This window comes from Chelonoidis abingdonii, chromosome 4, assembly GCF_003597395.2.
Source record: "Chelonoidis abingdonii isolate Lonesome George chromosome 4, CheloAbing_2.0, whole genome shotgun sequence".
Classification (NCBI taxonomy): domain Eukaryota; kingdom Metazoa; phylum Chordata; order Testudines; family Testudinidae; genus Chelonoidis; species Chelonoidis abingdonii.
In genome coordinates this window covers 13,159,366-13,181,201 of record NC_133772.1, presented here as the reverse complement: position 1 = coordinate 13,181,201, position 21,836 = coordinate 13,159,366, and the positions used below count along the sequence as shown (strand labels likewise).

At 45.2% G+C, this 21,836-nt stretch overlaps 2 protein-coding genes across 2 annotated transcripts in view; both read left to right on the top strand.

The window, feature by feature from the left end:
• The first annotated feature begins 1,337 nt into the window (after positions 1–1,337).
• On the top strand, positions 1,338–14,902 carry LOC116828706 (complement component receptor 1-like protein). Its single transcript, XM_032787116.1, has 8 exons — positions 1,338–1,414; positions 4,506–4,697; positions 4,935–5,031; positions 6,319–6,404; positions 10,717–10,911; positions 11,750–11,932; positions 13,888–14,064; positions 14,661–14,902. The coding sequence occupies exons 1-8, from the start codon at positions 1,339–1,341 to the stop codon at positions 14,900–14,902; spliced, it is 1,248 nt and encodes a 415-aa protein (XP_032643007.1). The 5' UTR covers position 1,338.
• Positions 14,903–19,180: 4,278 nt separating this feature from the next.
• LOC142046679 (complement decay-accelerating factor-like) overlaps positions 19,181–21,836 on the top strand; it is a 12,729-nt gene continuing 10,073 nt past the window's right edge. The window contains exons 1-2 of the mRNA XM_075064645.1: positions 19,181–19,235; positions 20,342–20,527. Of these exons, the coding sequence (XP_074920746.1) occupies positions 19,181–19,235; positions 20,342–20,527 (241 nt within the window). The remainder of the gene's footprint in view (positions 19,236–20,341; positions 20,528–21,836) is intronic.

Here is a 21,836-nt window from a genome sequence, read left to right as displayed (position 1 = left end):
GAGGAAAGAGAGATGCATGAAAAGAAATGCAACTGAAGCCCTGGATAGACAGCATGCTCCTCTTCAGCTAGTTCCACAGCACCGGTACTAGTGCAGGACTTACGAGCACCACCTGTAAGTGCCACATCCCTGGAGTTGCTCATGAACTGCACAATTCTAACTGACTTATTCATAGATGAGGAAAATCCTCCCAGCTACACATTTACCTTAGTTTTGTTCTTGTGCCTTTTTTTCTGCTATTTGCATCGTCTCAGCTTTCTGCCCTGCCCGGGGGGTTACTTATGACCATGCTAAGAGGGTGGTCTGGGAAGAAGGAACAAGCCCTTCTTAGTAAATTTACAGGTAACCACCCTCTTTGTTCTGTTGAACAAGGCAATCACAGTAAATGCCGGTGTCGTTGCAACAGCTGAGCAACTTCGCTTTTTGCAGCAATAACAGAGAATTCACTCTGCAAAAATTCCCCCGTTTAAACAGTCTCCATCCAAGAAAGGGCCCATACAGTAGTTTAGTGACACCTGCTAGCAAGGCTGTTCCCTTGAATTTCCAAGCTTTTTCAAATGTCAATTGGCAAATGTAAATGCCATCAGCAATGGCAGAATTGCCAAGTCTTTAGAAAACCCAACTCAGGCCTCCAAAAACAGAGGCTGCTTTTAAAAAACCTGAGATGATGCTTTTAAAAGTACACTTCTGGGGTCTGGGTTTTTTGCCTCTTGGTCACTCAAGTAACTATGAGTATTTTATTAATGGAAGTGGATAGTCTCATAATCTTTTGTTTGCAGGAGCCTGGGGGATCTGAGAACACTCGCTCACTCATGTGAGACTTGTGATAAAGCGGCAACTTAACGGACGGTTGGACTTTGGGGCTAGATTTTTAAAAGGGAAAAAAGGTGAAAACCCCGCTCCGCAGCAGTAAATGACAGAGATCCCCTGCCCCTTGATTTCAACCGGCCCTGGATTTCAGCCTGTGCTTCCTCCCACGTTTTATGGCCCAGACCCCCGCCCCATCTGCACATGGTAAAATCCCCCCCTTGGTGAGAGCCGGGAATGCACCTGCAGCGCCTGGCGCAAAATTCGCACCGAGGAGTGACCCGCACACGCGGGCTCAGCGGAACAGTGATTAGCCCGGCCCCGGGGCTCGCAGGGCCCCCCCATGTCCCGCCACCTGCCCGTTTCCGGGGGGGGGAGCAGCGCTAGTTTCTCTCACGCCGCCCGTGGAAAGCCCCCGCCTGGCACCGCCGCCTCGCCCTGGTCCCTCCCCCGGGGCGGAGGCGGCTGCCTGGATATCTCCGCCGGCCCGCGGCCGGGGGCCCACTCGCTGCTACCCAGCGGGGCGGGAGGATGCGACGCGCCTTGCTCCTTCTCCGCCTGCTGGGCGGCTTCGCTGCGCTCCTGGCTGCTGCCGCCCAGGATGCAGGTGAGGGGCTCATGCTGGAGCCCTGCGCATCCCTCTGCTCTTCTCCTTCTCCCTTCCCTGCTCCCCGCTCCGGCCCGGGCCCATTTCTCCCTCTCCCCGCTTCGCTCTCTGTCGGTTTTCTTCCCTCCCTGCCCCCTGGCAGGTGCATGCAGGTGAGTGGAGCCAGCCCTGGGTGGTTTATCACTCGGGGAAAGTGTTTTCGGCAACCCCCCAACACCACCACAAAAAAGGGGGAATTTGGTACCTCTGAAGGTTGGTGCCCAGCGCGCCGACTCCAATGGGGCCATGTCAGATTCTAGAAGGACACACCAGGATTAAAGGCCATGTATTGACAGCAGCTCTCCCCTTGCCTTATCCATGCCCTCCTGGGATCTTAAAGTGGAAAGAATGGTCACAAAGCCATCTCTTGTGTCTCTCTCCCTCTATGCTGCTGGGTTACATTTGGCCCTTCACGCCCCTTGGGACAGTGAAACTAGGCTGGCCAGATTCATTGTCAGGTGGGCAAGGCCCTTTTTCTTTCTGTGCTTTCCTTTTGCTCATCTGGGAAACGGGTCTAAGTACTCTGCCTCTGGAATGTAGCCATAGGCTTAAAGAAGTGTTTTGAGATTCTAAGGTAAAAGGTGCTGCTCAGCTGCTTGTTTGTTCTTTTAGGTCAGCAGATCAAATTCTGAATTACCTTACTCAAGCATAACTCCCCACTCACAACCACCAGAGTCTTATTTAACCCGGGACTATGGAATTTCACCCAGTTGTGACTGGCTGACTAGCTAAAGAATGTCATTGTTGCAATGACATTTATCATGAGGATGTGGGAAGTGAGCTTTGATGCACTGTATTTTTGAAATAGAAGTAGTACTTTATACATAGATAAATATAGTAGGTTGATCAGCACTGTCAAACCACTACCGTTCATTTGCAGAAGTGAAAGATACGTGAAGAATTAAAATATTACATAGTTGTACCCTATTCCTTTGTTCACTGCATTAAACTGTAGGGTTACTTAGCTAATGAATGAAGTTTTATTTGGGAAGAATGCCTTTGTTTTATCCTGATAATGGTTGCTCCACTTCTTGGAGGAGAATATCTGCTAAGACTCTTCATAGAGACGGGAGGCCAGATGTAATATTCCTTTTTTTATGGAAACTCTTTAGTGTAACCGCTTCAATCCTGATCCTGCAACTAGTTAATAATCCTACAGGATTGTGACAACATAAAATGCTAAGTGTCCAGTATTATTAAAATTGGCTAGGAGACTGCAGCAGTGACTCTTGTTTCAGGGTAAGGCTTTTATGTCAGTGTTATACTGTGAGTCTTCATACCATAACTTTTTATTTTGTTTGTGTCCCATCAGTTCTGAAACCCAACAGTGATTTATAATTTTGCAGATGTCATTGTGGTATTTCAGTGGCCTTCAGGCTGTTAAAATCTGACTGATAAAGGAGTTTGATATCTGCCTTGAATTCAGAAAACTCAGAAATTTCATTTTTGTAGTGGCAAACCTTTTATTTTCCCTTACATTTCTTTCCAATAATTGTTCTAAATAAGAGGAATGATCATTTTTTCTTGTAGTCTGCAGGTAAGCTGCTAATAATTTTAGGGAAGTGGAGAACCTTCAGGGCTGGTGTAAAAATAGCAAAGCAAGCAGTAGAACTCGAGCGCCATTTCCTATAACCGAACCTCTCCAAAAAAGCCCACTTTAAACAGTGTTTCCTATAACTTTGGAAAGGAGTCACACAGGAGGTTCCATTATGTCTTCCAGCTGCACCTGTATCTGCTGATCCATCGAACATGGGAAGTGGTCAGGTACTACAGGCATGAATATAAAGCCCTAAGAAAGAAAGAAAAAGAAAGAAAGAGAGAAAAATTATAATGGAATCTAATTTCAAAGGGAAAAGTTAGTAGAATAAAAGACAGAATTAAAGAAAATGTAATAGGACTGGTGTGAGTAGTTTGATTAGATATTAATTAATAAAAAGTATCAAAGTTCATATGTAGAGAGGAACAGGCACAGACTGGGGCATTTTAACCCCTGTTTAGTAAAGACTTTTTTGTTACATTTATATAATCTTGATTTTTTTTTTAAAGTTGGAAATCAATATATATGAAGTATCAGTACCCTGTTTTCTGAGTTTGCAGGGTGAGAGGTTTTTCTGTGGGAATATATCCAAGCATCCATCTAAAGGCATGGAAAGATTTGCAGAACATCAGGCTAACAGGTGCTCCGTGTACACAATCAAAACTGTAGGTGGGAAATAGTCACCAACCCAGCTAATAGAGACTGGAGAACTCAGGCTGAATATTCATTTTTTTATAGAAATGCTTTAGTGTAAACACTTACATCCCGCTCCTGCAATTACCTGTCACTATGCTCAGGGGTCTGCTTGTTTGGGACAGTTGTAGAATTGGGGGCTAACATGTAAATATTAAACATGAGATGTTTTGTTCTAGCTTACCAGCCTGATTCAGAGGAAGGAGGGAGTGAGGTCTAGTGGAGCAAGCACTAGACTGGGACTTAAGGGATCTGGTTACAGTGGGGAATTAATTCATATATTTTAAGGCCAGAAGGGATCAGTTATAATTATTTAGTCTCTAGCTGATAGTATCACTGAGCAAGGGCATAATTTATGACACTGAGCTAACCAGATGGGAATGGGGGTGTGTGTGTGTTAATCACTAGTTTAATTATCTGGAAGAATGTTATGAGCTAGATCCTCAGTTCTTTTTTTGGCCATGTCTATACTAGCGAGCTTACAGGTGCACAGATGTACCAATGCAGCTGTGCTGCTGTAAGATTGCTCATGTGGCTTCTCTGTGCCGACGGGAGAGAGCATTCCCTTTGATGGAAAAAAATAACCCCAGTGAGCAGTGGTAGGTATGTTGGCGGAAGAAGCACATAGCGCTGTGCACACTACCACTTATGCCCAGAGAAATGTATGTCACTCAGGGGGTCTTTTGCCGGCATACGTGGTAGTGTAGACATGGCCTTTGTAAAACTGTTGTTTTATCTGCCTGCACCTGCTATGTTTGCAATTTATGTACCAGCACAGTAGATGTGGCTTTTCTTTCTCATGTGTGTTTCATTTCTTGCTAGTTGGCTGTGGAGTCCCAATGAGGTTAAGTTTTGCTGAGCTGAGGAAAGAGTATAAAAATCAGAATTACTTTTCCGTTGGGAAGACTGCAAAATACATGTGTCGGCCTGGATATGGAAGAAACCCACAGCTACAACCCGCTATTACATGCCTTGAAAATGGAAGGTGGTCAGAAGCACTCGAGTTCTGTAAAAGTGAATATTTTGGTTTTGTTGTTAGAAAAAGGTCTTAAAGGCACAAAGTTGTATCCACGCTGCAAAAATGTAACGTATCTTTAAATAGTTAATAGTAACTAGTAAAGCTCTCTAGCTATGTCTGTTCTGGGCTCTTCTAAATGACGTCTTTTTGGTGAATGTTAAATATGGACAGATCTTGGGGATAATTGTTGCATTGAAAGAGAGAAGCTTATTCCTTGCCTTGTTCTCTACCAGAGAAATCGTGTGGTCATCCCGGAGAGCCAGAGAACGGCAGAGTTATTATAACAGATATCCAATTTGGGTCAACGGTCCACTTCGCATGTGAAGACGGGTGAGTTTCAAACTGCCTGAGCTGACTACTTATGCTTAGCTTGCAGCTGTGGAACACAAGTGAATATCCTCTTATTCCCCCAACTCCTGAAAGCAGTTTATTCTTCCATACTGAAGCAGCACTCCATCTTCTTAACTCAATCAGTATCATTTTTATATGCAGGGAAAGATGGATTGGCATAACCCTCCCTTTTTTCTTCAGTCACCCTCTGCCATTTATTGTACAAACTTTAGTTGCAATTTGGCTAGCTGAATGCTCTGCCTGCAGGTGCTGGGTGAGCACAGAGGTCTCCTGTGGAGAGTAGGATCCAAGTGACCAGGGCAAACCCTGGAATTTCTCTTGGATTTTACCCCTGGTTTGACATGGGAACAGTTCTTCTGAATAATTTCAAATGGCTGCCTTTCCTCAGGGCCATGCAGAGCAGGGGCTCCGTGGCTAACTTTCCATCTATCTCCAAGGACAAACCCAGCTCGGAGAGCCGTCTGAGTTACAGCTTTGGGGATATGGTGGCATAAGGGCTGTTGCCTGCCCCCTCCTTTGAAAGATTGAGACAGTGCTTCAGCAGCCTGAAAAGCAGAGGTCTGCAGGACGGGTTGGAACATTTGTAGAGAGTGTCATGTCTCTACTGGAAAAAGGAAGAATCTCTTCTCACATAAAGTCCCATGTCACAGAAAACGGCCATAGCAGCTGCTGATGCTGAACTCTAGACCCAGCTCTGCATTGTTTTATTCAGCAATGTTTGTGCATATGGATCTGTGTGATGCGGTGGCTTATAGCACCTGGATGGGTTGCGACTAGGATGACTGATTATCTCAAGCTAGCCAGACCCCAGCTGGGTCTGCGTGGCCCACAAAAACCTATCCACTCTAACGCAAAAATTATAAAACCAAAATGGAGCAGACATAATAATAACCCCCCAACAACCTGCCCCAAAGTGCAGATGTTACTAGTTTGCATGTGGTTTGTGATTCCGTGGCAGGGGATGTCCCTGCTGATGTGGTGAGAAGGACTTGAGGGCACAGGAAGAACATTTGGATCCTCTGGCTCAAAGAATGCCAGCTCATTGGGCCTACATAGGATTCTGTTCCATGGTTTAATTCTACAGGGGGCTGGGGAGTTCTGAATTGGCAAGGAGCCTTTTCTCTTATGATCATCACTCGGTAGTTGGTGTTGGTTCCCATCTGCTGTTGCTCGGGAGAAGAACTTCCCAGATAGCTGAGCTTCACAGGAGAACTCGTACACCAAAGGACTAGGTAACAACTGATAACCCCATCTGCTTAACTCCAGGCACCGGTTGATTGGACAGCCTTACAGACAATGTGTGATTTATGGCATGCGTGTTGTGTGGAGTGGTGAAGTTCCCATTTGTGAGCGTAAGTAAATTACAAATATCGGTCCAGGTGCTAACGTGAGCACTTGTGTCTCTTATCTGCTTGCCTCTTAAATGTTAATAAATGGGTAGGGAAGCTTTATGATCCCCACTTCCGCGAGGGAGAACTGAGAAAGGGAAATTAAGTGATGTACCCATGGTGATATAGAGAGTTGGTCAGTAACAGAGCCAAAATTTTAATCCAGATCTCCAGGTCCCAGGTACCTTAACCACAGGAGCATCTTGGGTTGATAGGTGTGTGTGAAGGGGTTTTTATCCCTGGAAGACGTTTCTCGTTTCGTAAGAACTTAGTCTTTCTTTGACAACTGAGTAAATGAAAGAGGTACTGAGCTTAGTATGGCAGCAATGTTTGTGTGTCTGATGGAAGTGGGTATTCACTCACAAAAGCTGGTGCTCCAATACATCTATTAGTCTATAAGGTGCCACAGGATTCTTTGTTGCTTTTTACAGATCCAGACTAACATGGCTACCAGGATGGTTATTGGCCATTCTGCATTTTTAAATAAAGTAACAGATGTGCCCGATAGGGATTTGTATTAATCCAAAATTAGACAAGAAGCTCATTACCTGCACTTCAAGGCATGCATGTGCCCTGGTAGTGTGGACACCAGTTTATTGTGCAGCAGGAAAATATGTGTTTTTTCTGTATTTGATTGGGATGGAACACCTTGATTTTAAAACAGTACACAGTGAAGTCCCTTCCTCGAGAGAGTGTTATATAAAACTCCTCCTGAAAGCGTGGAGATGCCGGACTTCCTGTATACTAGGCCAGTGGCTCTCAACCTTTCCAGACTATTGTCCCCCTTTCAGCAATCTGATTTGTCTTGTGTAGCCCTAAATTACACCTCACTTCAAATCTACTTGCTTAATAAATGAGCCATAAAAATTACTAGCACCGTACTACTGAAAAATTGCTTACTTTCTAATTTTTACCACATATAATTATAAAATAAATAATTGGAATATAATGATTGTACTAATGTTTCGGTGTATAGTCTATAAAGCAGCATGAACAAGTCACTGTATGCATTTTTTGTTTGTACTGACTTTGCTAGTGCTTTTTATGTAGCTTGTTGTAAAACTAGGCAAATATCTAGATGAGTTGATTTATCATCGAATTGTAGGACTGGAAGGGACCCTGAGAGGTCATCTCGTGCTGTCCCGTGCACTCATGGCAGGACTAAGTATTATCTAGACCATTCCTGACAGATGTTTGTGTAACTTGCTTTTAAAAAAATCCCCAATGACAGAGATTCCATAACCTCCTTAGGCAATTTATTCCAGTGCTTAACCACCCTGACAGTTAGGAAGTTTTACATAATGTCCAACCTAAACCTCCCTTGCTGCAATTTAAGCCCATTGCTTCTTGTCCTATCCTAAGAGGCTAAGAAGAACAATTTTTCTCCCTCCTCCTTGTAACAACCTTTTATAGACTTGAAAACTGTTACCGTGTCCTCTCTGTCTTCTCTTTTCCAAACTAAACACACCCAGTTTTTTCAATCTTCCCTCATAGGTCATGTTTTCTAGATCTTTAATCATTTTTGTTGCTCTTCTCTGGACTCTCTCCACTTTGTCCACCCCCTTCCTGAAATGTGGTGCGCAGAACTGGACACAATACTCGAGTTGATAACTAATCAGCGTGGAGTAGAGTGGAAGAATTACTTCTCATGTCTTGCTTACAACACTCCTGCTACTACATCCCAGAATGATGTGCCCTGTTCTTTGCAACAGCGTTACACTGTTGATTCATATTTAGCTTGTGGTCCACTATCACCCCCAGATCCCTTTTTGCAGTACTCCTTCCTAGGCAGACATTGCCCGTTTTGTATGTGTGCAACTGATTGTTCCTTCCTACGTGGATTACATTGCATTTGTCTTTATTTTATCCTATTGACTTCAGGCCATTTCTACAGTTTGTCCAGAACATTTTGAATTTCAATCCTGTCCTCCAAAGCACTTCCAACCCCTCCCAGCTTGGTATCGTCCGCAACCGCAATAAATGTACTCTCTATGTCGTTATCTAAATCATTGATGAAGATATTGAACAGAACTGGACACAGAACTGATCTCTGCAGGACCCCACTTGTTATGTCCTTCCAGCATGTCTGTGAACCACTGACAACTACTTCCTGGGAACAGTTTTCCAACCACTTTTGCACCCACCTTATGGTAGCTCCATCTAGGTTGCATTTCCCTAGTTTCTTTATGAGAAGGTCATGTGAGAGATTATCAAAAGCTTTACATAAAATCGAGATATACCACGTCTACCACTTCCACCCCATCCACAATGCTTGTTACCCTGTCAAAGAAAGCTATCAGGTTGGTCTGACACGACTTTTTCTTGACAAATCCATGATGGCTGCTACTTATCACCTTATTAGCTTTTAGATGTTTGCAAATTGATTGCTTAATTATTTGCTCCATTATCTTTCTGGGTACAGAAAGTTAAGATGACTTGTCTGTAATTCCCTGGGTTGTCCTTATTTCCCTTTGTACAGACGGGCACTATATTTGCCCCTTTCCAGTCTTCTGGAATCTCTCCTGTCTTCCATGACTTTTCAAAGGTAATTGCTAATGGTTCAGATATCTCCTCAGTCAGCTCCTTGAGAATTCTAGGATGCATTTCATCAGGCTCTGGTGACTTGAAGACATCCAGTTTGTCTAAGTAGTTTTTAACCTCTTCTTTCCCTATTTTAGCCTCTTCTAATCCTACCTCTTTTTCACTGGTATTCACAATGTTAGATGTTCAATCCCCACCAACCTTCTTGGTGAAAAAGGAAACAAAGAAGTCATTAAGCACCTCTGCCATTTCCACATTTTCTGTTATTGTTTTTCCCCCTTCATTGAGTAATGATCCTATCTTGTCCTTGGTCTTCCTCTTACTGCCAATGTATTTATAGAATGTTTTCTTGTTACCCTTTACATCTCTAGCTAGTTTGATCTCATTTTGTGCCTTGGCCTTACTAATTTTGTCCCTACATACTTGTGTTATTTATTTATATTCATCCTTTGTAATTTGAGCTATTTTCCACTTTTTGTAGGACTCTTATGATTTGTAGATCATTGAAGATCTCCTGGGTAAGCCAGGATGATCTCTTGCCATACTTCCTATCTTTCCTATGTATTGGGATAGTTTGCTCGTGTGCCCTTAATAATGTCTCTTTGAAAAACTACTAACTGTCTTCAGTTGTTTTTCCCCTTAGACTTGCTTCCCCTAGGCTCTTACCTACCAACTCCCTGAGTTTGCTACAGTCTGCCTTCTTGAAATCCATTATCTTTATTTACCCCAGGAAAACCTCTGCGTACCCCAAGGGGTACATGTACCCCTGGTTGAGAACCAGTGTATTAGCAAATGTCTCTGAGAAACAAAGGTTGTCGTTTGCTGGGACAGAGAAGTGAAAGTAGCCCATGAAAGGGCAGTCTCAAACTACAGGTAGAGAACAGTAGTGAGATAAGTTCCCTTCCTTCTGTGAATAGCTTCTGTTGTTAATCAACCATGAATCTGAAAACCAGTCTACTCATCAGTAAGATATTAAAATGTTATTGAAGCTAATCTTAAAAAATTATGTAATACCTAAGTTGGGAAAAGAGTCTCTGTACATCTGGGTATAGTGCTTAGATTATCCACAAATATAAAGTTAGTTTTTAAAAGTCATATGACACATGATCAGCAATAACCCATATTTAGGTGAATTGATTTAACAGTAGAGTTTAGATACTCAAATCCGAATACTTGGATACATCACTCATGAAAGTTGCACAGAGATTTAGTTGTGGAAAGCAAAATATATCAATGAGTAGAGATTGTCCCTCAGTCATTGAGAATTTGGTTGGTTGTCCATTTAGAAAATCCAGTGCATGAGGAAAGTATTTCAGTTACTTTCCTGACTGTGTTTCTCGTCGGCACTCCAGCTCATCCCTCCCACTATTGCCAATGTCCAGTGACGTGTTCTGTGTAGATGTCCCTTGACCAACCATGCGTTGCTGCATCAGCCGAGTGTAGTAATGACCGATTCTGCATTATCTCAGCACTCTCTTGTTACTGGGGTCCCATGTGCCTAAAGCTCTGATGATCAGTGCATGTGTCTGGACAATTAGCCCGTGTCTTAGTAAGTCAGTTTGGTGAGTTATGTAACTTCAGTGCCCAATCAACTTAGACATCCCTGGGCCATCTCTTGTTGGGCTAGATCATTCTAGTGGTTTCATAGCTAGTGCAGCTAGTTTTCTTTAGCAGATCAAGTAACTGGAGCTGCTTCCCTTCCAGTATCAATTCTAAATATCTTGTGTCTCTCCAGGTATTCCGTGTCTTCCGCCTCCTGACATCCCCAATGGAAGGCACACTGGGGTGATAATGGATGTCTTCTCTTATGGGTCAGTTGTAACCTACAAATGTGACAGTGGTTACCCGCTCACTGGAGAGGCCTCTATTCACTGTACAACCAAGGACGGGCTAAATGGAGAGTGGAGTGCGCGTCCCCCTCGGTGTGGAGGTGGGTTTTGATTCAGTGTAGGCCTCCCAGCTCTGCTCTTTTACGTATAGAAAGTCCAGGTTCAGACAAACCCAGAAATGTGAGACTCCAGTTAAATCCCTGCACTTAGTGTGCCTGCCTGTGCCAACATCTCTGCAAGATTTCCAGGATTCATGTTAGCGAGTGAATAGCTCCAGAGCAGGGCTGAAGATTTGAGGTGGAAACTGGTACCTTTGGATGCACCCGTAGAGCAGCTTTGTTAGCAGAGCAGCTAGGCTCACAGCTGTATAGGAATGCCGTTAAAGGTCTTTAACCCTAGCGGCAAAGGGTGACGCTGGGGAATGTTAGTCGGTGAGGTGGTGGGTGTAAGTTTCTAGATTGCATGCCCAGGCCACTGTCCTAGGTGCTCTGCACCCCAAACAGATGGCTCTAAGAAACCCTAATCCAATGACATAGGCAACTGTGTATGGCACTGGGATATTTGTGTTAGTTTGTGCAGGAAGGAACTGAGGGATGAGAGGCTGTGTGTGCCTGTGCTGAGTACGTGTGCTGGTTGTGTTGTGTGGGAGGTTTGGAAGAACTGCAGCAGTTGGGCCAAAGAATCCACTCTGTCTGTGCAGTCCCCTCACACCACTGACCCATTCCAACAGCAAGGGTTAACTTATTTCTGACATCACGGTGGTCTGGCGCTGTTGGCATAGCTAGACACACAGCTTACTGTATTTTCAAGTGGGAATAATATAGACTAGTGCAACAAGTTACAGGGTAAAGTCTAAGCATGGTTTGAGAGCTGAGTAGGGTGCAGAGATTTTTTGTCTTCCTCTCTGGCCCTGTTTCACAGAAAGCGTTTCCTTTTCAGAGGTTAGATGCCCAGCCCCGCAGATCCAGAATGGAAGAAAAGTATCTGATGACAGACGTGTCTATTCGTATAAAGACAATGTTACCTTTGAGTGTGATCCCGGCTACACCATGAAGGGTCACAGTCTGAGTCAGTGCCAAACTGATGACACGTGGGATCCACCTTTGCCGGTCTGTGAGCAAGGCAAGTGTCAAAACTCTTGATTTGTTCGTATTATGCATGTAGAAACAGGTTTCCCTTCTGTCTGATCTGTGAGCACCTCCAACACTAACCCAGTCTGGATCTGTCTTGCCTGATGCTCACCTCAAATCAAGAGACTTTACAGACTGGTTTGATGGGAGAAGTGGATGGTCCCAATTGTTAGGAACAGACCCAGAGAATAAGAAACAAACCAGGTTGGGGGCAGTGCTGGCAGGGCTCTGAGAGCAGTGGGGACGCCAGGTGAGTAACTTTGTCCCTTCTGTTTGCTGCAATCCTTGTGCTTCCTCACAATGCCTTTAGAGGTTATAGTTCCTCAAACTGCACCAGCTGTGAGAAGTGACCCAAGTTTGCAAGAGCTGTGGGTCTTCTGAGGGGAATTTCTGTAACTTAAAGGTGGAAGCAGAGCGCTTTTATCTTCCTCTGCTCAGGATCCTCATGTATGTCCCATCTTGAAATGGGAACTGGAAGTGATTTAGAAGATGATTTTCAATAACTTCTTGGTCCACCGCAGCATTTGCAGGTACTTCTGCTTCCTCTGCTGAATTTCACAATTAACTTGAAATTTCTATCAATTTTGAGCAATCCTTCCAGTTACTACACATGCTTTTCACTCTTCCTTTGGATGTGGAATACGACCCTCTCGTTCCTGCATACTGAATGATCATGAACTAACTTTTTTTTGTTTTTGCCCCCAAACTGGTCTTGCAGTCAACCTCTTTTCTATAATGGGGTGGGGATGAGATTGTTACAAACAAGGCTGGCTCTAACTTTTTTGCCACCTCAAGCAAAAAAGAAGAGTGGCGCCCCGCCGTACCCCCCCACCCCTGAGCACCACGCTGCCTGAAGTCCCACCCCTAAGCACCGCACAAGCCCTCACCCGCCCCAGGGAAGCGCTGCCGGAAGCCTCTGCCCCACCTCCGAATGCCGTGCCAATCCCCTGCCCTACCTAGCGCTGTGCCGCCCGAAGTCCCGCCCCCCTGAGCGCTGTGCCACACCAACCCCCCAAGAGCCACGCCACACCAAGCGCCTGCCCCCCAGCACTGCGCTGCCCAAAGCCCCACCTCCAAGCGCTGCGCCAAGCCCCCGCCCCTGAGTCCTGCCCTGCCCGAAGCCCTGCCCTCCAAGCCCGGTGCCGCCGAAACAAACAAAAAAACCCCTTCCAGTGCTGCCCCCGACGAACCCCCCCCCCCCAAAAAAAAGAGGGCCACCCCGCCCCAAAGTGCCGCCCCAAGCACGTGCTTGGTTGGCTGGTGCCTGGAGCTGGCCCTGGTTACAAATGAGTAAAAGATTCAGAAAAGCAGTAGGCCGTTAGGACTTGCAATGTAACACACTAAATAGCTACCCTAAATTGTCAAGTGATTTTTAGTTGCCCAAAATATGATGCTTAAAGGCGCCTGCTTTAAATTCTGACTGATGAGTGTCTGTAAATTACCGTTGTGATCCTGACTACTCCCTTTTTGGGGAGGCATCATTTTCTTGTTCAGCATCTGGAGCTTGGAGCAACCCCCACCCTCAATGTGAAGATGTGTTTCTGTTCGGTTTCCTGCTTCTCTTTGCCATGCTCGGTGCATCAGACATGTAAAAGGATTTAAATTGAGACCACAAGAGCTTTGAGACAAGCCACCAATTCAGCAAATTCCACAGCTGGGGACTAACCTTCCAGTGAGAGAGACAGGCCAAAAGTCACCTCTGGCAAGAGGAGCTTCTTTAACTTCAGTGGAATTGTATCTACTTGTACCAGTGGTGAATGGTTCTGCGTGCGCAGCTGGGTAATGTTCATGCTGAAAGAACTGACACAGGTGACAAGAGGATGTCAGAGTATAGAAATAGTTATGAAATTGAAGTACAGTAAAAGACTTATGAAAGGAAATGGCTCAGTCCATTCCATCCTGCACGTGTGTTAGAGTCTACAGGGTTTGTTATGCTTTCCCTTTCAGTGACATGCGTAAGCCCAGAAGTGGAGAATGGCAGAACCAATGGGGTACAGCCTACCTACAGACCCAGAGACATAGTTGTGTTTGAATGCGACTCTGGTTACACCTTGAGCGGTAGCCCCAAGGCTCGGTGCCAAGATGATGGTAGATGGGATCCTCCTGTCCCTGTCTGTGAAAGAAGTAAGTTTTTGATTAAGGTTTTGATGGTGGGTTATCTTTGATCCCATTGTGATGAGCAAGATCTGGGAGGGCTGAGCGTTGAGGCCAAAAGGATTTTGGGATTAGTTTTGAGATCTGAAAAAGAGAATTCAAATATCTGTGTAGCTATCCCAGTGTTTCCCATGCTCCTTTCCATAGTTTCTGGGCTTATCCACTCTCCAAGAAAATCCCTGAAGAACTGAGTCCTGGCCAGGTTTGCCCACCTAACCCCCCTCCTATACAACCATACAACCAATGAATCATCCCAAAGTGGTGGGATTCCCAAAGTAAACCCAAAATATACAGTGGAAATAGCCCTTGAAGCCTTACTAAGATGCCTGGGAACATGTCTGTGGGTGTCAAGAAGCAGGATTGTGTCATCAGGCTTTACAGGTATTTGGGGGCTGTGAATGAGGTGGAGTGGAGGGAATGGAGGTAGGTGACTTTACCCCAGGTGTGCTTTAGCCTCACTGCTCTTGTGTTGGGCATGATTCAATATGCACATGAGGATCTTTTCCCCTCTATAGATTAGCCTGCATGAGCTCTGGTTGAGTTAAAATTCTCTTTCCTCCTTGCAGTGCCGCAGTGTCCCTCTCCTCCAGCCATCGCCAACGGGAAGCCTAGCATCCAGGCCTCGGCAGCGTTCACCACTGGAACATCTGTAAATTACAGCTGTGAGCCCGGCTATTCCCTTACTGGGCAGGCATCTCTTTATTGTATGGCATCCGGAATGTGGAGCCCTCCCCCTCCTCGATGTGAAGGTGCATTTATGTTCTGTTACCTAGAATTAAGAGAGAGAAGCTCCTACCACAGGATTTAACACGAAAGTCAACAGAATTAATAGCAGAGAATTAAGCTCCATTTAGACACATGGTGAAACAAGTACTTTTGAAAATAAAGGCACTGTATGCACACTCTGCAGCTCCTGTGCGCACATGCACAGATACATCCATTAGGGAAATATTGGGGGGGAAAAAGTATCTGTCTGAACCCCTATAGCACGACTTGCATGAATCACAAAACTGGAAATATATCCTGCTCCGCCTCACACACGACAGACAGAAACCACTCAAGTAGACCCAACAGAATCCTCTACCACTGCTGCACGCCAGCAAGAAGAAAAAGATTGCAGTGGAGTCCTCAAAGAGAAACAGGCCTGCTTACTGTTTCTGAACAAGTGGGCAAGGAGCAGATTCCAAATAGGCCCCTCAACAAGGAGTATTCCCGACCCGCCTCTGCTTCGCTGTCACTGAGAGGGATCGTGTGGAGGCATTGTGTTCACCACAAAGAGGAGCAAAACACAGAACCTGGTGTATTCTGGTTTAAGACATATATATTGTTTGCACTTGAGACGTAGACAGCAACCCTTAAACTCTCTCCCAGAAACTGGTAGGAGCAGTTCAGAGCACAGGTACCAAGCAGGTGCACTGAGCAGCACTGCTGCCCGGACAGACTGACACCACTGCACTTTTCAATTCAGAGGTTCTCTGCAATCGCCCCAGGAAATCACAGAATGGAAGGAAAGGTAGGCTGGACCTGCGACTGTAATCGACCCAGGGACACTGTTGGTTGTGAATATGACCCTGGCTACAGCCCTGCTATGAGAGCCATCAGATTTCAAGCAGAGAGATAGACCTGGGATCTCCATGTTCCAGCCTGCATAGAGGGTAGTGTGATGCAAGGTTTACTGGCAGGGTTACTGAGTGATCAACATCTGGTAAGGGTTGTCCTGGAGGATAAAAATGAACTCCTTTGAATCCTGGGTCCTTTAGCGTAAGGAGAAACATACAAATATCTGCCCACCCGCTGATTCTCTTGACTGTTGCTCGTCACATGTCGATTAGCTGATTCCCTGTGTTCCACTGCCCGTGCACCCTCCTACTAGACAGAGATTCTGGCCAATGAACTGTGTCTACTGGAGCTCTAAGGTGTGCAATGGAAACGCAATCAACAAAACTGCCCTTCCTCAACATAGACCTAGCCAGCACCGGTAGGAGGATCGTGACAACTACTGCATCTGGGGGGTGCAAAAAATTATTAAGAGAATGCAAAAAGGGAAAATAATTAGTGAGGGGTATGGGGTTTGTAGGTAGACAATTGGTGGAGGGTGTTCTTTTAGTAAATAGTATAGGGGGTTCAGTAGTAGGGGTAACCAGGGTCAATACACGATGAATAGAATGCAGATTTATCGGTAATAGGATCGGAAAAGAGCAACTGCTTATTGAGGATGTAAATACGGAAGCAAAAGAACAACTCGTAAAGCTAAACTGAAATATAAATGTAACAGGTAACTAACGAACTTTCTTAATGTAAAGGGTGGTGTTACAGCAGCATATAACAACTAACACAGTACTTAAAATACGAACCGACGCAGGGAAAATGTTAAATAACAACAACTCTAGGTGAAATGTGTCAGAACAGTGGTATAAGTGAAAATGTGTTTAGAGAGAAAAAGGGGTAACCAAGGGGGTTTTATGGCTAGATTCATGTAATACCGTTGAGTGTTTGGGAGCAGTAGGAGCATGGGTGAACACGTGGGGAAGGGACTAGGCAAGAGAGAAGAGCAGGAGAGAGGCCAGGGGATAGAGGAATGAGCGTTGGGTGATTGGGGAAGAGCGAGCACGTGAGCAGACAGCAGAGGGAGATTTAACTAGAGGAGACACAGAGACGCAGACAGGCTGCATTTACTAAATCAGCAGAGACTGGCAGACGAGTGACTGGCGGGGCTGCATCGTGAAGGGTGCGGTTAGGCAGTGAAGACAGACTAACCACAATTATCACAGGAATAGCAGCAAAATCTTATACTATGACCTACTTAACCCAGACTACACAAATTAGAAGTAACAGAACACAAAGAAACAAATTTTTTTAACACAACTTACAGAGCAAATACAAAACATTCTCTAAACCTACTTAACCACAAAGCTTATGCAATATGAAAGTACAACTATCAGACTAGACCTGCAATAGGGCACCTTAAAGCTATGCCAGTTCTGTTGATTGGGAGGGGATCCATAGAGGGCAGAGTGGTGTGTGCCAGAAGGTACAGCCCGCGGGGTGGGGTTTAACTAGAAGTGGCTGGCAGTCAGTGGGGGGGCTGCAAGCTGGTCAGCCCAGGATACAGTCCAGGAAGGGCACCCATCATGCGCAGTCAGGCTATTTTTATTTATTAATAATGATAGACAGCAAAGGCGCTGCGGAGCCAAGAAACAGATGTATAGATACAGACCAAGGGAGTTAGCTTGGTTCTGTCTGCTGGGAAAGGGCCAGCAGCTAGGACAGGGGCGTCTGCAAGAGAAAACTCTTACCAATCCCAGAGACGAGCAGCAAACCAGACACGGAACTAGCGACATCAGAGGATGGAGAGAGGACTTGATCGCTCATAGTCGAGATCTTCCAGGCACAAATAAGTGTGTGGAGGGGAGTTTAAAACGAGGGTACGCTCTCAAATAACAAACAGGAGCGAGAGAGGGCGCCCAAAGACCCCTAGCTGATTCAGACCAGGTGGCAAAGCAAGGACCTCTCCAGGTCTGATCAGAAAATGTCTGGTTTTAAGAAACTTAGCATTTCCACCAGTAGAGGATCACTCTTGATACAAGAGATGGAGACATAGAAAGAAGCTGCAGAGTAAGAACATTAGGCATGCTGGTGGCATGTTCTGAGCCACAGTATGACTCAATGCTTACTATTAGGTGCCATTCAGGTCTTGCATTTTCTGGCAGCACCCCCACACCCGAGCCCGGGTACTGAACAAAGGAGCTAAACAAGAGCAAGAGCCCCTCCCTAGGCGGCATGGCTCCAGTTAGTCTGTACAAGCCATCCCTATGAATAGGGCTGTGACTTTAGTTAGCACAATGGCGGGAGGGCGGGCCACACAGGACAAACAGAAAAGAAAAGAGGAACAAGGAATCTTAGCAGGGTGACAAGCACATGTAAGCGTACAGAAAGAACTCTCCCCAGAAACTGGTAGGGAGCCAGTCAGAGCAAACAGGTACGCAAGGTACACTGACAGCACTGCTAAGAGGAAGAAGACAATCGCACCTTTTCAATTTCGAAGTTCTCTGCATCGCCCAGATAGCCAGAAAGGAAGAAAGACAGTCCAGCGTCCGCTAGCGCATCACCAGTGGACAGTTAAGGTTGAATGTGTCTGGCATACACCTGAATGGCAGCTAAATTCAGACAGTGCCGAGATAATGAGACTGTGGGATCTCCTGTTCCCAGCCTGCATAGAGAGTAAGTGTGAATCAAGGTTGACTGCAGGGTAACGGATTGAATCAGCGTCTGTGGTGTTTGCCTGGTGATAAAAAATGAACTTCCTTTGATCCTGGGGTCACTTATTCACTGTAAACTGGAGAACATACAAATGATGCTGCCACCCTTGATCTCTTGACTGGTGCTCGTACTGGTGATGCTGAATCCCTGCAATCTGCCCTGACCTCCTGTACAGACAGAGATCTGCAATGCTGTGTTCTCACTGAGCTCCTAAGGTGTGAATGACAAACACAAAATCAGCGATCTCGTTCCCTCTCTCAAAACAATTCTATTTATTGAATTCTTAAGGAGTCAGCGGAATTGTAGAGACACAAAAGTAGCCAGATTTGGAAAAACAATCTGAGTTTGGTTGGTGAAAGGTGAATCTAGGGACAGTTGATATTTAATAGCTCTTTTGTATTGTTGTTGCATTCACTGTGCACTGGCAGGGTGTGACAGAGACTCATGCATTCCGGGTCTTCTCACCATTCTGCGACCAGCCTATGTTAAGGCTCTTCTTGACAGGATCAGATTTTATCTGCAATATTTCTTCTTTCCCTCCTCCCGTTAGCGTTGCCGTGGTCCCACCTCGTCATGATCAAAGGAGCAACAATGCAAGCCATGGCCAGCTTTTCCCCAGTGGACAAAACATAAAAGCGATGACTACGAGGGCTGCGTGAGCGTGACCCATCCTAAACGCCTTCCGTGGAGAGGCTTCGATTCTATTGTACCACATCTGGAAACGTGGAGCCACCCTTCTCCTCTATGGTGAAGGTGAATGAAATTTTGGTTGCTTCTTTCCTTTGGCTGTAGGGGTGTTCAGTCACCACAGATTAAATAGAGAAGAATGTCGACTCACCAGCTATCTGTAAATTCACATGGGAATCAGATTCCACCCCAAGGTACACACGGGCTATACTCTGCATTGCACAGAGCTCGTTGACTTCCGTGCACTTGCCACTGTGCATGGAAGAGTGGAACAGTCCTCTGAGCCGCCGACGGATTACGTGAAGCATTGATTATAAAAGTAATCAGCCAGGAAGATTGAATAGTTAAAAATTACTATGAATAAGTTAAGCTCTGCAAAGAAATGACTCGGTAGACAAATTTTCCTCGCAGCTCTAGGGCATGTCACACATTAAGTTTTCAGTGTTTTAACTAAGGTGATGTGAACCATCAGAAACTTGCTGTTCTTACAAAGGCAAATATATCCTTATGAGACAACTGAATCTGAAAATGTAAATGAAGGAAATGGCACTGAATGTGTTTCTCAGAACCATCTGACAACTCACCTGGTGGTACTCTGGGTGTGTACAAACTGCTAGATACAATGCGAAGACAGCGCTCATGATTGAGGCAATGTGAGGAGCGGTTATTTCATATTCCCACGTCTGCCAGCGGTGTGGTGTGCTCGTCTTATAGCCTCAGCTGCTAAATTACAGTAAGAGATAACTTAAGTATCTTGAGTCAATGGGCTGTTGTATCAAAGTTTGTGAAGGGCTTGGGTCCTTTGATAGATGATGCTGTATGTGGATATTAATTCCGTTGGGCATTGCTGAACCTATAGAGTCATATGCTTTAAGGCCAGAAGCAACTATTGTGATTCTTTAGTCTTTCGCTGACAGTACTACTGAAAACTGGCACATTTTAGCATCCTGGGAGTATGGAAGCCCGAGGATGGATATTAGGACCAAAAATAAACAGGGCAAGTGCATATATTGTTTAGTTGATTAGGAAATAGAGGTTATTCTGTCAGCACTGAGTTTGGCCCTGTGTGTATTTTTAGGTTCAGTCTCCAGCTGTGGATTTTGTTGTATTAGCATCTTTGTCTGAAGGTTTTCTTTCCCTCAGCTTTAATCCTAGTGTAACACCTGGAAGAATATTTGTAAAGCAGATGCGCGGTTGTTTCTTTGTAACACTGTTGTTATATCTACCTGCGCCTGACGTGGTACATACCAGCATAGTAGTTATGGTTCTTTTTTCTCATGTGTATTTCATTTCTTCCTAGAGGGCTGTGGTGTCCCAACGAAGTTAAGCTTTGCTGAGCTGAAGAGCGAGTATAAAAATCAGTCTTCCTTTCCTGTTGGGAAGACTGTAAACTATACTTGCCGGCCTGGATACAGTAGACACCCGCAGATACAATCCAGTCTTACATGCCTTGAAAATCGAACGTGGTCAGAAGCATTGGAGTTCTGTAAAAGTGAATATCTTCATGGATTTTGTTTCTATTGTTCAAGAAAGGTCTTAGAGGCACTAGGTTGTGTCCATTCTGCAAAATGTAACATGTCCTTAAATACACCTCTACCTCGATATAAAGCTGTCCTTGGGAGCCAAAAAATCTTACCGCTTAATAGGTGAAACTGCTAATAACATATATCGAAACTTGCTCTTGATCGTCCAGAGTGACAGCCCGCCCCTGGACCCCGCTTTACCCGTCCAGCAAATGTGGTTATATCAAGTCATGTTATGTCGTGGCTGGAGTGTAGTTTAATAAGTAACTAGTTCAAGTGCTCTAGGCTTGGCACTATCTGGACCCTTTCTAAATGGCCTTCTTTGTGAGGTGTTATAAATAGGGACAGATCCCTGGGATAATTGTTAGCATGAAGAGAGAAGCGCTTATATCCTAGGTCTTCTTCTCTATCAGCAGAATCATTGTGTAGTCAGAGAGCAGAACGAGAGTATAGACAGATATCCTCTTTGGGTCAACAGCCAATTCACGTGTGAAGAAGGGTAAGTTTGAGATTGCTGAGCTGCTCTCTCTAGGATGAGCTGCTGCAACATAGAATGGATATCCTCATATTTCCCACAACTCCTGAAAGCAGTTTACTCTTCATACTAACACACTCACTCTCTGGCTCCAGTCAATATCGTTTTTATATGCCAGGGAAGAGTGATGATTGGCATATTCCCTGTTTTCTATCTCATGGCTCTGCGTTGATTGTAACAACTTTGAGCTTAATTGGCAGCTAAATGCCTTGCCTGCAAGTGCCCCCTGGGTTTGAGACAAGATGTCTCCGTGGAGAGGAGGATCCAGTGACCAGGAAAACCTTGGACTCTATTGGATTTTACCCCTGCTGTGATTGGGAGAACAAGTCTTCTTCTGAAATATTTGGAAAAAGGCTGTCTTCTTTTAGCGTAAGTGTTGGAGTGGAGACGGTTTTCACTGACTAACTGCCCAATGGCCAGACCTGCATGATTTCTGTGTCTTCATGAGAAAGATCCTGCTGGGAGGTGCTGAGTGAGAGCGGCTGGGAGCTATTGTGGCAGAAGAGGTGCGTCACTTGCCTCCTGATCTATTGAAGACTAGGACTGTGCCTTCAGGGGTCTGAGAACAAAGCGTCTGCCACTGTCACTGCTGGCTTATGTCTTTGTTAAAGTGGTGCTCATATGTGGAGGGAAATAGGAGATCTCAAGCTATCCCGACCCCAGCTGGGTCTGCTGGCCCACACCCACAGAAATGATATCTCTATTATCATGAGAATCAAAACCTATTGGCAACAGCG